Source organism: Hemibagrus wyckioides, linkage group LG12 (genome assembly GCF_019097595.1).
Source record: "Hemibagrus wyckioides isolate EC202008001 linkage group LG12, SWU_Hwy_1.0, whole genome shotgun sequence".
Classification (NCBI taxonomy): domain Eukaryota; kingdom Metazoa; phylum Chordata; class Actinopteri; order Siluriformes; family Bagridae; genus Hemibagrus; species Hemibagrus wyckioides.
The window spans coordinates 14,843,278-14,863,549 of NC_080721.1; the positions used below are offsets into that span (position 1 = coordinate 14,843,278).

The 20,272-nt window shown below is 45.0% G+C and overlaps 1 protein-coding gene across 9 annotated transcripts; it reads right to left on the bottom strand.

Moving 5' to 3' along the window:
* Positions 1–23: 23 nt before the first annotated feature.
* On the bottom strand, positions 24–15,964 carry map2k4a (mitogen-activated protein kinase kinase 4a). Of its 9 annotated transcripts, none has more exons than XM_058404582.1 (12): positions 15,769–15,964; positions 13,380–13,412; positions 9,874–9,976; positions 9,175–9,349; positions 8,259–8,378; positions 8,030–8,149; positions 4,325–4,376; positions 3,793–3,920; positions 3,521–3,598; positions 2,964–3,112; positions 871–916; positions 24–767 (listed from the first exon to the last, which is right to left on the bottom strand). In XM_058404582.1, exons 1-12 carry the CDS (start codon positions 15,911–15,913, stop codon positions 654–656), a joined length of 1,263 nt encoding a protein of 420 aa, XP_058260565.1. In that variant the 5' UTR covers positions 15,914–15,964; the 3' UTR covers positions 24–653. The 9 variants fall into 9 exon arrangements, with proteins under 9 accessions (XP_058260565.1, XP_058260563.1, XP_058260564.1 ...); XM_058404580.1 differs by having other exon boundaries at positions 13,362–13,412; XM_058404581.1 differs by having other exon boundaries at positions 13,380–13,415.
* Between the last annotated feature and the right edge of the window lie 4,308 nt (positions 15,965–20,272).

Sequence of the window (20,272 nt, forward strand, 5' to 3'; positions counted from 1 at the left end):
CACACATACACACACACACACACTTCCAGTTTACCAGTTGATTTATTTTATACATCAGAACATGGATCATAATCATTATACAGTAAAGACACGATCATGGGATGAATCCCAAATACACCGGTGCACTACCTCGGGTGCAGGAGCCATTATTAAACACCCTACATAGTGCACTTGGGTATGGAGAAGGGGGATTTGGAATCGAGCCATCACGAGGCAGAGAGTGGACAGACCGGCGTGAGCAGCACTTCGGTATGGCCGCTCTCAAAAACCTCCTCCGGGACCACACACTCACACACTCACACACACTCACACACACTCACACACACTCACACACACTCACACACACTCACACACACACACACACACACACACACACACACACACACACACACACACACACACACACACACTCACACACACTCACACACACTCACACACACACACACACTCAGCAGCAGGGTGTATGTACAGTATGTCCAGAGACGAGGCGTCCTCCAGCGCATGCTGTGAGGTGAGACATGAGACAGAGAGAGACAGACAGCTGTGCGGGCGTGATTGAGGACAGCTGTCTCACTGCTCTGGACGTCTCTGCATGTTTCTGCAGGGTTCTGTGACGAAGCGGAACTTTTTACACGACAGCTTGCGTTTCTGTTCTAGTCCACGTACATGGGGGAGCTGGGGGACGCCGGCATCTGGTCCAGGATCCTGCTCACGTAACTGGCCACGTCTACGGAGCGCTCCTCGTACATCTGGATGAAGGGGTGTTTCTGTTTATCACACACACACACAGAGAGAGACACACCCCAGGGTGAGATGACCCTGCCGTCACACACGGACACAGTGGCAGTAACGGAACCGAACCCTACTCACCAGAAGCTCTCGGTACTTCGGCCTTTTCGACTCGTCCTTCGTAAGGCTGTGAAGTGGAGACAGAAACGTTAACAGAAACCATCGGCACACACTGTAGCACTGTTGCTAGGCAACAAGAATCGATTCACACTAACATTAATGTTGAAAGCGTAAAACCAGCAGAACCACACAGTTTCCTGGTTTTGTATTTACACTCCTTAGCTAGTACTGGGTTAAGTAGTTAACTTGTCTATATTTGTGACATATACATTACTGCCCAGTGAAATTCTTTCTTCACATATCCCATCCTTGGAGGCTGGGGTCAGAGCGCAGGGTCAGATATTATACAGTGCCCCCGGAGCAGGGTGGGGGTTAGGGGCCGTGCTCAAGGGCCCAACGGTGGCAGCTTTGCAGTGCTGGGGCTTGAACCCTGATCTTCTGATCAACGACCCAGAGACTTAACCACTTGAGCTACCAGGGTTACAGCACTGGCTACAGAACTCAACACTCTCTCTCTAGAGAAAGAGTCTCTCTTTCTCACTCTCCCTCTCTGACTCTCTCTCCGTCTGTCTGTCTCTCTCTCCTCTTTTTTTCTGTATCGCTCTCTCTGTCTCTCACTCCTCTTTTTGTCTCTCTCTCTCTCTCTCTCCTGTTTTTGTCTCTCTCCCTCTGTGTCTCTCTCCTCTCTTTGTCTCTCTCTCTCTCTCTGTGTCTCTCCTCTTTTTGTCTCTCTCTCTCTCTGTTTCTCTCTCCTGTTTTTGTCTCTCTCCCCTCTTTTTGTCTCTCTCTATGTGACTCTCTCTCTCTCTCTGTGTGTTTCTCTCCCCTCTTTTTGTCTCTCTCCATCTGACTCTCTCTCTCTCTCCTCTTTTTCTCTCTCTCTCGCTCTGTCTGTCTCTCTCCCCTCTTTTTGTCTCTCTCTCTGTGTCTCTCCTCTTTTTGTCTCTCTCTCTCTGTCTCTCCTCTCTTTGTCTCTCTCTCTCTCTGTGTCTCTCCTCTTTTTCTCTCTCTCTCTCTCTGTGTTTCTCTCTCCTGTTTTTGTCTCTCTCCCCTCTTTTTTTCTCTATCTATGTGACTCTCTCTCTCTCTCTCTCTCTGTGTGTTTCTCTCTCCTGTTTTTGTCTCTCTCTCTTGGTCTGTCTGTCTGTCTCTCTCTCCTCTTTTTGTCTATCTTGCTCTCTATGTCTCTCTCTCCTCTTTTTGTCTCTCTCTCTCTCTGTCTGTCTCTCTCCCCTCTTTTTGTCTCTCTCTATCTGACTCTCTCTCTGTGTCTCTCCTCTTTTTTCTCTCTCTCTCTCTGTGTCTCTCCTCTTTTTGTCTCTCTCTCTCTCTGTCTCTCTCCCCTCTTTTTGTCTCTCTCTATCTGACTCTCTTTCTCTCTTCTTTGCATAAGAGTCTACCAACATTTTTTATTTCATTTTATTTCACTCTTCCCTTCACGGTTCTGTTCCCTGATCCTGTGAGACGATCTCCAGAGACTGGTAATCGGAGCCGATTCCCTCCATCTTCAGTCCCAGATGAAGATCAGCATCTCCACAGCGTGATGCTGCCACCACCGTGCTTCACCGTGAGGATGCTGATCCTTTAGAATTATCTCCAAGAAGAACTGCCTCGGTCTCTTCAGGCCATGACACGTTTCTCCACACGGGTTTTGAGGTGAGACCGGTGTCACGTGTAGAGAGTAATCAGTGTGTGTCAGATCTTCCTGCAGCTCTGGGACTGTTGCTGTAGATCTCCTGGCAGCCTCCAGGGTATGGTTTAGTCTTGCTCTGTTATACGCTCTGAGGGACGTCCTGTTCTCCGTGAGGTCACTCTGGAGCTCTGGTTTGATGGACGTTACAGTGTTCCATGCTACAGCTAATGTTTTGGAAACTGCTCTCCTGCTCTAAACATTCATGGGAACCCCAAGAAAATGGATGATGGATGATAAGACTGGAATTTGATTGTGAGAACATCACACACACATCTTTTATCTTTGTTACTTTCTCTATCACATTAAAGCTGCTAAAAAAGATCTGACCTTCATCTCTGTTCCATTTCATACTTTTATACATCACAAACACCTGTATATATCCACTGTACATTCTACAGTGTGTGTGTGTGTGTGTGTGTACCACAGGTTGACGAAGTTGATGAATTTGGGGGAGAACTGTCGTTCTTCAGAGTTGGTGAGTTGTGGAGGATCTCCTTTCACCACCTGCGTGAGCTGATCAAACACACTGTTCCACTTCGGGTACGGAAACCGACCGGTCGCTAACTCGTACTGACACACACACAAACACACACACATAGTGTTACACAGTATATTACACACACAAATACACAATATATTACACACACACACACATCTGTTCATAAGAGTGGTCATCTAACTACACACACACACACAGATACACAATATATTACACACACACATCTGTTTATGAGACTGGTCATCTTTCTACACACACACAGATACACAATATATTACACACACACTCTTACACAATGGATGTCTCTCTCTCACACACACGCACAGTTACACAATATATATTTCACAGACACACGCACATCCCTTCATGAGAGTGGTCATCTTTCTACACACACACTGATACACAATATATTACACACACACACACACACAGATGGACAGTCTGAAGGTCTTTTCACAGCTCACTCTTTGTCCACATACCAGTGTGATTCCCAAACTCCAGACGTCTGAGCGTACATCATAACCCTGTCTGGAAGCACTGGGGTCTATTCTCTCCGGCTGAGACACACACACACACAGGTAATATGGTTGTTAGACAGAGCAAAAGGATGACATCATCTGTGCTAAACATAGCCAGTGACATCAGTGCTGCCATGAGAATGCTAAATCCACACACACACACACACACACACACACACACACACACAGGTACTGGGAGTTTAGAGGAGTCTGAATAAATAAACCAGACTCACTGCCATGTACGGCCTGCAGCCTGCGTCTCGGGTCTTGGCGATGGAGTCCACCAGCTGACCGCTGATCCCGAAATCACACAGCTTAATGTTCCCATTCTTGTCCAACAGAATGTTCGATGGCTTAATGTCTGCAGGAGGGGTGGCACACACACACACAGACAGGAAGTGACCACAAGACTATCAATACTACTTCCTTTTCAGTTCTTTATATTTAAACCAACTTGATTAAGGCTCTGGATCGTTGACCGGAAGATCTGGGTTGGAGCCCCAGCACTGCCCCCACCCCACCCTACCCCCACATTGAATAATAATTTACGTGTGATGTGTGTGAAGTTGTGACATCACTAAGTAAGAATTTGCATAGTTTTATGTGATTGGACAAAAGCTCTTATTCAGTGACATCACTAAGGATGTGCAAAAGTCACCTGGTGACATCATTAATGGACACGTAGCCCCGCCCCCAAATCAGTGTCATATACAAGTATGGATAAAGGACAAGAGGAAATGGACGGTGATGGAGGAGAGATCTTACCTCTGTGAATTATTTTCAAGTTTTCTTTTAAGTGGTTAAGTGCTTTCACAGTCTGCAATGAAGACCAGGGGAGAGGGCATGTGAGTGCTAAAGACTGAACAAAATACTGGACACACACTGAATACACACAGAACACACACTGGACACACTCTGAATACACACTACACACACACTGGACACACACTGAATACACACAGAACACACACTGGACACACTCTGAATACACACTACACACACACTGGACACACACTGAATACACACTGGACACACACAGAACACACACTGGACACACTCTGAATACACACTACACACACACTGGACACACTCTGAATACACACTACACACACACTGGACACACACTGAATACACACAGAACACACACTGGACACACTCTGAATACACACTACACACACACTGGACACACACTGAATACACACTGGACACACACAGAACACACACTGGACACACTCTGAATACACACTACACACACACTGGACACACACTGAATACACACTACACACACACTGGACACACACTGAATACACACAGAACACACACTGGACACACTCTGAATACACACTACACACACACTGGACACACACTGAATACACACAGAACACACACAGAACACACTCTGAATACACACTACACACACACACTGGACACACACTGAATACACACTACACACACACTGGACACACTCTGAATACACACTACACACACACTGGACACACTCTGAATACACACTACACACACACTGGACACACTCTGAATACACACTACACACACACTGGACACACTCTGAATACACACTACACACACACTGGACACACACTGAATACACACAGAACACACACTGGACACACTCTGAATACACACTACACACACACTGGACACACTCTGAATACACACTACACACACACTGGACACACACAGAACACACTCTGAATACACACTACACACACACTGGACACACTCTGAATACACACTACACACACACTGGACACACTCTGAATACACACTACACACACACTGGACACACACAGAACACACTCTGAATACACACTACACACACACACTGGACACACACTGAATACACACAGAACACACACTGGACACACTCTGAATACACACTACACACACACTGGACACACACTGAATACACACTGGACACACACAGAACACACTCTGAATACACACTACACACACACACTGGACACACACTGAATACACACAGAACACACACTGGACACACTCTGAATACACACTACACACACACTGGACACACTCTGAATACACACTACACACACACTGGACACACTCTGAATACACACTACACACACACTGGACACACTCTGAATACACACTACACACACACTGGACACACACAGAACACACTCTGAATACACACTACACACACACACTGGACACACTCTGAATACACACTACACACACACTGGACACACTCTGAATACACACTACACACACACTGGACACACACAGAACACACTCTGAATACACACTACACACACACACTGGACACACACTGAATACACACAGAACACACACTGGACACACTCTGAATACACACTACACACACACTGGACACACTCTGAATACACACTACACACACACTGGACACACTCTGAATACACACTACACACACACACTGGACACACACTGAATACACACAGAACACACACTGGACACACTCTGAATACACACTACACACACACTGGACACACTCTGAATACACACTACACACACACTGGACACACACAGAACACACTCTGAATACACACTACACACACACACTGGACACACACAGAACACACACTGGACACACTCTGAATACACACTACACACACACTGGACACACACAGAACACACACTGGACACACACTGGACACACTCTGAATACACACTACACACACACTGGACACACACAGAACACACTCTGAATACACACTACACACACACACTGGACACACACTGAATACACACTACACACACACTGGACACACTCTGAATACACACTACACACACACTGGACACACTCTGAATACACACTACACACACACTGGACACACTCTGAATACACACTACACACACACTGGACACACTCTGAATACACACTACACACACACTGGACACACTCTGAATACACACTACACACACACTGGACACACTCTGAATACACACTACACACACACTGGACACACTCTGAATACACACTACACACACACTGGACACACTCTGAATACACACTACACACACACTGGACACATACTGAATACACACAGAACACACACTGGACACACACTGAATACACACAGAACACACACTGGACACACTCTGAATACACACTACACACACACTGGACACACTGAATACACACTACACACACACTGGACACACTCTGAATACACACTACACACACTGGACACACTCTGAATACACACTACACACACACTGGACACACTCTGAATACACACTACACACACTGGACACACTCTGAATACACACTACACACACACTGGACACACTCTGAATACACACTACACACACACTGGACACACTCTGAATACACACTACACACACACTGGACACACTCTGAATACACACTACACACACACTGGACACACTCTGAATACACTACACACACACACTGGACACACTCTGAATACACACTACACACACACTGGACACACACTGAATACACACTGGACACACTCTGAATACACACTACACACACACTGGACACACTCTGAATACACACTACACACACACTGGACACACTCTGAATACACTACACACACACACTGGACACACTCTGAATACACACTACACACACACTACACACACACTGAATACACACTGGACACACTCTGAATACACACTACACACACACTGGACACACTCTGAATACACACTACACACACACTGGACACACTCTGAATACACACTACACACACTCTGAATACACACTACACACACACTGGACACACTCTGAATACACACTGGACACACACTGAATACACACTGGACACACACTGAATACACACTGGACACACACTGAATACACACTGGACACACACTGAATACACACTACACACACAATGAATACACACTACACACACACTGGACACACTCTGAATACACACTACACACACACTGGACACACTGAATACACACTACACACACACTGGACACACTCTGAATACACACTACACACACTGGACACACTCTGAATACACACTACACACACACTGGACACACTCTGAATACACACTACACACACTGGACACACTCTGAATACACACTACACACACACTGGACACACTCTGAATACACACTACACACACACTGGACACACTCTGAATACACACTACACACACACTGGACACACTCTGAATACACACTACACACACACTGGACACACTCTGAATACACTACACACACACACTGGACACACTCTGAATACACACTACACACACACTGGACACACACTGAATACACACTGGACACACACTGAATACACACTGGACACACACTGAATACACACTGGACACACACTGAATACACACTGGACACACACTGAATACACACTGGACACACACTGAATACACACTGGACACACACTGAATACACACTACACACACAATGAATACACACTACACACACAATGAATACACACACACTCACAGCTAGTGTAATTTTGCCCAAGATCTCCTCGGGGATCACATCCTCCAACGTGGAATATACGTATTTATAGAATTTGTCGAGAGAGGTAGACATGAGCTCCATACATATCCAACAGTCCCCCTGAAACACACACACACACACACACACAGAGGCAGACAGAGAGTGTGAGTGTGTTAAGTCAGCTATGCGTCACTGTGTGGTGTGAATTTTATTTTTTAAATTTACACACCTCTCTGAAAAGCGCTCCATAGAACTGGACAATGTAAGGACAGTCACTGCTCCTCATCACCACATCCAGATCCATCAGCAACTGCTTCTGCTCCTTCTCATCCACAGTCGACCTGATCCTCTGTCACACACACACACACACACACACACACACATACAGTACCTAAATATGTGTAACACCTAACATAATATATGTAAAGGGGGTGTGGCCTGTGTGCATCAGCTGCAGTGAAGGAGGTGTGGCCTGTGTACTGGTTCTGTATCTTTCAGTCTCAGTAAAGGGGTGTGGCCTCTCTATATGTCCGTATACGTGCAGGAGGTATGAAATCTGTATCTGCATGGCCTCTGGATCTGTCAGTATAAGGTAAGGGGCGTGGCCTCTGGATCTGTCAGTATAAGGTAAGGGGCGTGGCCCCTGGATCTGTCAGTATAAGGTAAGGGGCGTGGCCTCTGGATCTGTCAGTATAAGGTAAGGGGCGTGGCCTCTGGATCTGTCAGTATAAGAAAAAGAGCATGGCCTCTGTATCTGTCAGTATCAGGCAAGGGGCGTGGCCTCTGTATCTGTCAGTATAAGGTAAGGGGCGTGGCCTCTGTATCTGTCAGTATAAGAAAAAGAGCATGGCTTCTGTATCTCTCAGTATAAGGTAAGGGGCATGGCCTCTGTATCTGTTAGTATCAGTGAAAGGGGCGTGGCCTCTCTGTCTGTCAGTCTCAGTGAAAGGGGTGTGGCTTCTTTATCTGTCAGTATAAATATAAGGGGCGTGGTCTCTGTATCTGTCAGTCTCAGTGAAGGAGGTGTGGCCTCTGTATCTGTCAGTATAAGTGAAAGGGGCATGGCCTCTGTATCTGTCAGTCTCAGTGAAAGGGGCGTGGCCTCTGTATCTGTCAGTCTCAGTGAAAGGGGCGTGGCCTGTTACCTTTACAGCCATGATCTGCCCGCTGGGTTTGTACACCATCTTGTTGACAGAGCCGTACGCTCCTCGGCCGATCTCCCCCAGGTCCTTCAGATCCTCCGCTGTGAAGTCACAGTGCTGCTCTGGAGAAATCTTTAACTTTCCTGATGATTCAATACTGTGTGTGCGCAAACGTTCTCTAAACACACACACACACACAGAGTTAGAGGAACTTCTGTCTAGCACATAACCAGGTTCTCCAACAGCTGTCTTCAGGTAAGGTTCTACACCAGCTGGATTAGAAAACGTGGAACAGAGCAGGTTTACTCTCATTGTATATCACCATTGTCACATGGGTTCTAGAGTGTGTATTCTTGCCTGGTTCTATTCCCATGGCTGCATCCACAGCAGTGGGTTCTAGAGCAGTTTTACTCCCACTGCATAGATGAGTTAAATTAGTTAAAGTGTATCTGTATCTATGTCACATAACCGGGTTCTAGAATGGCAGTACGCAGTTCATATAACAGGGTTCCACAACAGTTATATTCATCATTGACGTGTTCACACACACACACACACACAGGTTCTAGAGTGGTTCTAAGCTGAAAGTCCTGTGTTCCCATGACAATGCAGGGATCTAGAATAGCCGAATTATCTGTGCATGAAATATTTTGGAAAAAAGCGGATTCTAGAGCAAGCAGGATGTGGAGAAGCTGTACTCACATTTGAGGGTTCTGGAAGGACGGCACCGCAGTGTTGAGGCTGAATCTGGTGGATGACTTGATCGACGGATTGGCGAAATCCAGCTTCAGGACTTTACGTTTACCTGACAGAGAGGAAGTGCAGGAACGTTACCCACACACAGACACACACACACACACACGCACACAGTACAGATGTTCTTCCACAGTCTGAATGATCTGATCATCTACAGATGTTCAGGGAAGTCATGCACACCTGAGACAGACACACTCCAGATTTCCTAAAACCGACAGCAGTGCAGCTGCTAATCACAGGTTTATATTAACGTCATCAATCTTAACGCCGCATCGTTTCCATAGCAACACCTCCATCAGAGGGTGTATGAAGGATGCTCCTCATTTTTACATGGTGATATTTTTGAAATGTTTATTTACCACACATGGAAGAAGCCGTTAAATGTACCGATAAACGGATAAAAAGTAAACTTGACTTTTCAATAAAATGATTTTTAATAAACACTGTGGTGAAAACGATCAGCTTCACCATGGAAACAGACCAATCAGCTGCTGATTATTTGTACTAGTGAAAATCCTCGTTTCATCCTCATGAAACCTCTGGAAACGATACGACTTCAGCTGCAATCACTTTCCTACATTTTCAAGCAGGTCAAAGCTACACTATATTGCCAAAAGTATTGGGACACCCCTCCAGATCAGTGAGTTCAGGTGTTGTTTTTCAGGGGTTGGACTCGGCCCCTTAGTTCCAGTGAAAGGAACTCTTAATGCTTCAGCTTCATACCAAGACATTTTGGACAATTTCATGCTCTTTGTGGGAACAGTTTGGGGATGAATTAGAGTGGAGACTGCGAGCCAAACCAAAAGTTTATGGGAATTTTTGACCATTCCTCTAGAAGCACATTTGTGAGGTCAGGCACTGATGTTGCACGAGAAGGTCCGGCTCACAGTCTCCGCTCTAATTCATCCCAAAGGTGTTCTATGGGGTTGAGGTCAGGACTCTGTGCAGGACAGTCAAGTTCCTCCACACCAAACTCACTCATCCATGTCTTTATGGACCTTGGTTTGGTCACTGGTGTGCAGTCATGTTGGAACAGGAAGGGGTCATCCCCAAACTGTTCCCACAAAGAGCATGAAATTGTCCAAAATGTCTTGGTATGAAGCTGAAGCATTAAGAGTTCCTTTCACTGGAACTAACCAACTCCTGAATTCAATGATCTGGAGGGGTGTCCCAAAACTTTTGGCTATATAGTGTAGTTAATGCCAGCTAAAAGAACACTAGAGAGAGTCAGGATTATTTACACATCATCACTGAGCGATTCAGCTAGCTGTGAAAAGCGCAGCTCCAGAAAACCGGCAGCTTTAGCAAATCTGGAGGATGGAGATGAAACCCGGAGTCTGACATGCACCGTCCTCCCTCAGCGTCCACATGCCCATCTCCTTACCAGGAAAATAAACCCGAGCTTGTCGCTCTGCATTCCAGACTTACCTGTGTGCAACAAGCTAATGTTCAGGGGTGAAAACGTGCAAAAAATGCAACTGTGTGCTTCACTGAAACATCATGGAAATCATCTTTCTGTTAATTATACAGCTGAGCCCATAGAGATAAACTGTACAGAGCAAGAGCTCATCCAGATGTGCATAAGAGATAACAAGATGTCTTATAACGAGACAAGCCCCGCCCCTCAGGGCCTGAGGTACATGGTGCAGGAAGTCGGGCACTTTAGCCGAGTTTGGAGCTCTATCTCCGGTTAAAATGATGCCTCAGGCTCTGCTACGGAGCTCGTTACATTTCAGCCCATCAATTCCCTGCGTGTGTGTGTGAGAAGTTAGAAGTGTATTTATTTAAACGTTTGCAATTGGTTGATTGCAAGCAAGTTAATTCTCGCCGTTTTTGACTCAAGTAAGTGTGGCACTCGACTAAACTGAACAAAAATAAACAATTTACACCCTAAAACAAAAAAAGCACCTGTTTACAAGTAAATAAATAAACAAACAAACACAGTAATGGTGTTGAATTAAAAAGGCACACACTCCAGGGTGCTAGCTCAAATCAAAGCTCTCCCAGGATGAAAGGCTCCACCTCGGAGCAGAAGAATCTGCTTTTGTTTTCGTTCTTCTCCTCCTAAAGCCACCACAAGAATGCGACTCCGAGGAAAAGAGCGCTTGCCGTTCCGTGAAGGTTCCCTGCCCCGACGTGTCCCGGCGCTGCTCGGATCTGATTCAGCTCCAAAATCAAGACACAACACAAGCCGAGAGGAGGAGGAGGAGGAGGAGGAAGAAGAGGAAAAAAAAAACAAAACCACAAACCACAGAAAGTCCCCAAGGTGCTGCTGAGTTAGTGAGAAGCTGCGTAAACAAAAGAGCCTCACAGCAGCATGTGAGAGAACACGGATAGTGGAAGTTATTTCACCGTATATAACCGGTTTGGTGCCGAGAAGAAAAGCAAGATCAAGTCTAATCTAGAGTAATCTACTGCTCCAAGACTTTATACATTAAAACACCACCAGGAGGAGGTGTTCACGCCGTCCAATCAGAGGCAGGCCGCCTAGGTAGGGAAGAGTGTCTTCTGAGGAAAAACGAAGGCTTTGTCCCAAATCAGAGTATGGTGCATAAATATTCACCCCCTCTGAACATTCCCACATAACGTGATTTTACAAACTGGAAGTGAGATGGACTTCACCGGGACTCTAGCGGCCAGTTCAGACCGGATCAAGGTCACATCAAGATCTCGCTCATTTCCATTTCCTCAAGAGATGTCTTCCACTCCATAGAAGTTTCTAAATGCCGTAATTTATCTTAAATAAAACAACACTCTACATGACGAGGGTGCAGGCTGTAACAAAGTGTGGTAGCTTAGTGGCTAAGACATTGGACTACTGATCAGACGGGTGTGATCCGTCACGCTGTCACTGCTGGGCCCCTTGAGTGGGGCCCTTAACCCTTAATTGCTCAGTTGTATAAAAATGGGATAAAATAGAAGTCTCTCTGGAGAAGAGCGTCTGCCAAATGCCAAAAACATAAATATTTACATTTTTACAACACGATGAAACTAAACACACAGCGCGGTATTTTCGCTGTCCCACATCAAGTCTTTATCTGAACAACTAAAGCTAACCAGACTGACAGCGTGAGCTCTTCTTCCTGTTCCATTCATGTTCTTGAGGATCATTTTAATAGTATTTAACGACATCAATGATCAAAGGGCGGATTCCTCTGTCCAACAGACGTCTCGGAAGATTTCTTCACCTCAGGCATCATCAGGAGACAATTCCAGCGCCTCACTATTACACGTCAGCAAAACTCAGCAAAATAGTGGGCGGGATCAAGGCTAACAGATCGGTTAGCACCTGCAGTGTGATTTACCACCACCACCATCACCATGTACACCACACACACACACACACAGACCCTCAGCTCAACACCCAGTGGTGACTAGCGGATCGTCAAAACATCGGCCGTGAGGAGACAGAAACAAAAGTGTTTCTGTCTTACTTTGAAGTTTCGGCTTACTTTGGACCGCTCCAGACAGGTTAATCTGAAATCCTGCTGACAAGAAAAACAACAACAAAAACACACACACACACACGGGTTTACCAGACAGGAAGTCTGTTAAATGTCAATCCAACCAGAGTAAAGGAGTTTTTAAAAACTAAAAAAAAAATAATAGAAAGATATTTAAAAAAACCAGAAGAAAGTCTGATGAAGAGATGAAGTGTGTTTGATCAGATTTTCCTGCACCTGAGGTAACGAGCTAAAGCATCTGAGCAGCGTGTCTAAAACCCCAACAACATCTGAAGCCAGATAATCAGCTCCTGCACCAACGTGGTGAGACACGGAGTATGACTCACTCGTTACCGTAAGTGTGTGTGTGTGCAGGTGGACACACACACACACACACACACACACACACACACAAACAAGAAATATACACATGCATGCACATAGTAGGGTGTACAGAACAAACAAGTAGCAGTCTGATGAGAAACCAGACAGGAAATGATGAAAACTGTGTGTCTGTGTGTGTGTGTGTGTGTGTGTGTGTGTGTGTGTGTGTGAGAGAGAGAGAGAGAGTGTGATTCAGGTGTCTCACCATGGTCCGACATCAAACGGGGTCATGCGGGAGATTAGTGGTCAAAAATGAGAAGGAAAAATGTGTCACAGAAGTGAAAAGTCAGCTTCAAAAGTCCAATCATTAAAGAATGTTGACATTAATCCCTGATTAAACAGACGAATAATTATTCACATCAACTGATGATCATTCTCTACGTACTCATGATAATTCGATACACATATATTCTATAATAATTCTTCACATAGTTACAATCATTTCACATCATTCCAATAATCCTCACTGTATTTATGTTCATTCTTGATGCACATATGATACTTTCTCAAAGTATTTATTATTATTATATTATATATACACTATCATGCCAAAAGTTTTGGGACACCCCTACAAATCATCTCTTAATGCTTCAGCTTCATACCAAGACATTTTGGACAATTTCATGCTCTTTGTGGGAACAGTTTGGGGATGACCCCTTCCTCTTCCAACATGACTGCACACCAGTGACCAAACCAAGGTCCATAAAGACATGGATGAGTGAGTTTGGTGTGGAGGAACTTGACTGTCCTGCACAGAGTCCTGACCTCAACCCCATAGAACACCTTTGGGATGAATTAGAGTGGAGACTGTGAGCCGGACCTTCTCGTCCAACATCAGTGCCTGACCTCACAAATGTACTTCTAGAGGAACGGTCAAAAATTCCCGTGAACACACTCCTAAACCTTGTGGAAATCCTTCCCAGAAGAGTTGAAGCTGTTATAGTTGTAAAGGGCGGGACAACTCCATATTACATTCATGTGCATGGAAAGGCAGACGTCCCAAAACTTTTGGCAATACAGTATGTGTGTGTGTATATATATATATATATATATATAGTTAGTTAGATAGTATTATATAATTGTTTTAGATAATATATTCCCATCGTAAGAACAATAATTCCAGGTTTAATTATAATTCAATTAATTAATCCAATTGAACTGAGGCAGTAATTAAGCCCCGCCTAGTCATTACAACCTGTCACACTTAACCAATCAAAATGTATTATGACCCAGGAGTGTCTCTGATTGGCTGTTGGAAAATCACAGACGGAGACACCGACATAAACGACTCTTCACGTTAATATTTCTCGTTAATGTCACATTTTTAAGGGGATATAATCTCACAATCGTTAGAATAATAAACAAAATATCACCAATCAGCATCTGACACCGTAATATGAACGTATTTAATGCGTCTCGAGCAGCATTTATAACGCTTTAAACCGTTAAAGCTGAGAAATGACAAAATGACGCACGCGCCTGCGAACATCTCTATGCGCTTGAATTATACGGCATTATTAATATTATTATTTTATTATTATTTTAAATATAAATAACTACATAATTACATTCACGTATGAGCTATAGCTGGTTCGGTTTCTTTTTAATGACGGCTCGGTTAATTACCGATAAATTAATCAGGTTCATTATGCAAATGAGGCTGATTATAATAAATGAAATAGCTAGCATGGACGGCTAACCGTTACTTTAACAGGTGTAGCCATGAAGCTAGCTCGCGACCTACCGGATGATGTGTCAAATAAAAACAAAACATAAATACAGCTGTAAATAAATCGAGGGTATCTTATTTTATATTTTATATTAAAGTATGATTTAAATGCCCTGTTGTTGTTGTTGTGAGACAGACAGCGCGCTAACTATCAGCCGGTTAGCGTCTCGAAGCTAAACCGAGAGCCGAGACACCGGAAGAGAGAGGGAGAGAGAGAGAGAGGAACACGGAGACATGGCGCCTGACATCTCCGTCCTGTCTTTCTCCTCTCCTTCTTCTCTTTACCTTGCATGCTGCTCATGGTGGTGATGTGCTGGCAGTGGTGTTGCTGTGAGGAGGCGGAAGAGGAGGCCGTGAGGTGGCCGCTGCTCAGGGCTGAGGGCGGCGGCGGTGTCGCGGAGCTGCTGTTCGCGCTGGGAGTCGCCATCATCGCGCCGAGCTCAGCCTCCTCCACCACCCCCACCACCCGGAGACCGGCGGGCTGCAGTGCAGAGACACGCACCGGGACGCGTCCTCAATCACGACACACCTCCTACAGAGTGCACTACTGAGAGTACACTACTGAGAGTACACTGTACAGAGAGTACACTACTGAGAGTACACTGTACAGAGAGTACACTACAGAGAGTGCACTACTGAGAGTACACTGTACAGAGAGTACACTACAGAGAGTGCACTACTGAGAGTACACTGTACAGAGAGTGCACTACTGAGAGTACACTGTACAGAGTGCACTACTGAGAGTACACTACAGAGAGTGCACTACAGAGAGTGCACTACTGAGAGTACACTACTGAGAGTACACTGTACAGAGAGTACACTACTGAGAGTACACTGTACAGAGAGTACACTGTACAGAGAGTACACTACTGAGAGTACACTACTGAGAGTACACTGTACAGAGAGTACACTACAGAGAGTGCACTACTGAGAGTACACTACTGAGAGTACACTACTGAGAGTACACTGTACAGAGAGTACACTACAGAGAGTGCACTACTGAGAGTACACTACTGAGAGTACACTGTACAGAGAGTACACTACAGAGAGTGCACTACTGAGAGTACACTACAGAGAGTGCACTACTGAGAGTACACTGTACAGAGAGTACACTACTGAGAGTACACTGTACAGAGAGTACACTACTGAGAGTACACTGTACAGAGAGTGCACTACTGAGAGTACACTACTGAGAGTACACTGTACAGAGAGTACACTACTGAGAGTACACTGTACAGAGAGTACACTACTGAGAGTACACTGTACAGAGAGTGCACTACTGAGAGTACACTACTGAGAGTACACTGTACAGAGAGTACACTACTGAGAGTACACTGTACTGAGAGTACACTGTACAGAGAGTGCACTACTGAGAGTACACTACTGAGAGTACACTACTGAGAGTACACTGTACAGAGAGTGCACTACTGAGAGTACACTACTGAGAGTACACTACTGAGAGTACACTGTACAGAGTACACTACTGAGAGTACACTACTGAGAGTACACTACTGAGAGTACACTGTACAGAGAGTACACTACTGAGAGTACACTACTGAGAGTACACTGTACAGAGAGTACACTACTGAGAGTACACTGTACAGAGAGTACACTACTGAGAGTACACTGTACAGAGAGTACACTACTGAGAGTACACTGTACAGAGAGTACACTACTGAGAGTACACTACTGAGAGTACACTGTACAGAGAGTACACTACTGAGAGTACACTGTACAGAGAGTACACTACTGAGAGTACACTGTACAGAGAGTGCACTACTGAGAGTACACTGTACAGAGAGTACACTACTGAGAGTACACTGTACAGAGAGTACACTACTGAGAGTACACTGTACAGAGAGTGCACTACTGAGAGTACACTACTGAGAGTACACTGTACAGAGAGTGCACTACTGAGAGTACACTACTGAGAGTACACTGTACAGAGAGTGCACTACTGAGAGTACACTGTACAGAGAGTGCACTACTGAGAGTACACTGTACAGAGAGTGCACTACTGAGAGTACACTGTACAGAGAGTGCACTACTGAGAGTACACTGTACAGAGTGCACTACTGAGAGTACACTGTACAGAGAGTGCACTACTGAGAGTACACTACTGAGAGTACACTGTACAGAGAGTACACTACTGAGAGTACACTGTACAGAGAGTGCACTACTGAGAGTACACTGTACAGAGAGTGCACTACTGAGAGTACACTGTACAGAGAGTACACTACTGAGAGTACACTGTACAGAGAGTGCACTACTGAGAGTACACTGTACAGAGAGTGCACTACTGAGAGTACACTACTGAGAGTACACTGTACAGAGAGTACACTACTGAGAGTACACTGTACAGAGAGTGCACTACTGAGAGTACACTACTGAGAGTACACTGTACAGAGAGTACACTACTGAGAGTACACTGTACAGAGAGTGCACTACTGAGAGTACACTACTGAGAGTACACTGTACAGAGAGTACACTACTGAGAGTACACTGTACAGAGAGTGCACTACTGAGAGTACACTACTGAGAGTACACTGTACAGAGAGTACACTACTGAGAGTACACTGTACAGAGAGTACACTGTACAGAGAGTGCACTACTGAGAGTACACTGTACAGAGAGTGCACTACTGAGAGTACACTGTACAGAGAGTGCACTACTGAGAGTACACTGTACAGAGAGTGCACTACTGAGAGTACACTACTGAGAGTACACTGTACAGAGAGTACACTACTGAGAGTACACTGTACAGAGAGTACACTACTGAGAGTACACTACTGAGAGTACACTGTACAGAGAGTACACTACTGAGAGTACACTGTACAGAGAGTACACTACTGAGAGTACACTGTACAGAGAGTACACTACTGAGAGTACACTACTGAGAGTACACTACTGAGAGTACACTGTACAGAGAGTACACTACTGAGAGTACACTACTGAGAGTACACTGTACAGAGAGTACACTACTGAGAGTACACTGTACAGAGTACACTACTGAGAGTACACTGTACAGAGTGCACTACTGAGAGTACACTACTGAGAGTACACTGTACAGAGTGCACTACTGAGAGTACACTACAGAGAGTACACTACTGAGAGTACACTACTGAGAGTACACTACTGAGAGTACACTACTGAGAGTACACTGTACAGAGTACACTACTGAGAGTACACTGTACAGAGAGTACACTACTGAGAGTACACTGTACAGAGAGTACACTACTGAGAGTACACTGTACAGAGAGTACACTACTGAGAGTACACTGTACAGAGTACACTACTGAGAGTACACTACTGAGAGTACATTGTACAGAGAGTACACTACTGAGAGTACACTGTACAGAGAGTGCACTACTGAGAGTACACTACTGAGAGTACACTGTACAGAGAGTACACTACTGAGAGTACACTGTACAGAGAGTGCACTACTGAGAGTACACTGTACAGAGTACACTACTGAGAGTACACTACTGAGAGTACACTGTACAGAGAGTACACTACTGAGAGTACACTGTACAGAGAGTACACTACTGAGAGTACACTGTACAGAGAGTACACTACTGAGAGTACACTGTACAGAGTACACTACTGAGAGTACACTGTACAGAGTACACTACTGAGAGTACACTACTGAGAGTACACTGTACAGAGAGTACACTACTGAGAGTACACTACTGAGAGTACACTGTACAGAGAGTACACTACTGAGAGTACACTGTACAGAGTGCACTACTGAGAGTACACTGTACAGAGAGTGCACTACTGAGAGTACACTGTACAGAGAGTACACTACTGAGAGTACACTGTACAGAGAGTACACTACTGAGAGTACACTACTGAGAGTACACTGTACAGAGAGTGCACTACTGAGAGTACACTACTGAGAGTACACTGTACAGAGAGTACACTACTGAGAGTACACTACTGAGAGTACACTGTACAGAGAGTACACTACTGAGAGTACACTGTACAGAGTGCACTACTGAGAGTACACTGTACAGAGAGTACACTACTGAGAGTACACTGTACAGAGAGTACACTACTGAGAGTACACTGTACAGAGAGTGCACTACTGAGAGTACACTACTGAGAGTACACTACTGAGAGTACACTGTACAGAGTGCACTACTGAGAGTACACTACTGAGAGTACACTGTACAGAGAGTGCACTACTGAGAGTACACTACTGAGAGTACACTACTGAGAGTACACTGTACAGAGAGTGCACTACTGAGAGTACACTACTGAGAGTACACTGTACAGAGTACACTACTGAGAGTACACTACTGAGAGTACACTGTACAGAGTGCACTACTGAGAGTACACTACTGAGAGTACACTGTACAGAGTACACTACTGAGAGTACACTACTGAGAGTACACTACTGAGAGTACACTACTGAGAGTACACTGTACAGAGTACACTACTGAGAGTACACTGTACAGAGAGTACACTACTGAGAGTACACTGTACAGAGAGTGCACTACTGAGAGTACACTGTACAGAGTGCACTACTGAGAGTACACTACTGAGAGTACACTGTACAGAGTACACTACTGAGAGTACACTGTACAGAGTACACTACTGAGAGTACACTGTACAGAGTGCACTACTGAGAGTACACTACTGAGAGTACACTACTGAGAGTACACTGTACAGAGTGCACTACTGAGAGTACACTACTGAGAGTACACTACTGAGAGTACACTACTGAGAGTACACTGTACAGAGTGCACTACTGAGAGTACACTACTGAGAGTACACTGTACAGAGA

Excerpts from the sequence above, each read along its gene's own strand:
- map2k4a (XM_058404578.1), bottom strand. The coding sequence starts at position 15,913 with ATGATGGCGACTCCCAGCGCGAACAGCAGCTCCGCGACACCGCCGCCG. Across the intron at positions 9,977-13,361 it reads AAGTAAGCCGAAACTTCAAA|GTAAACGTAAAGTCCTGAAG; the intron begins GTAAGACAGAAA and ends CCTCTCTGTCAG. Across the intron at positions 9,350-9,873 it reads TCCTTCCAGAACCCTCAAAT|AGAACGTTTGCGCACACACA; the intron begins GTGAGTACAGCT and ends GTGTGTGTTTAG.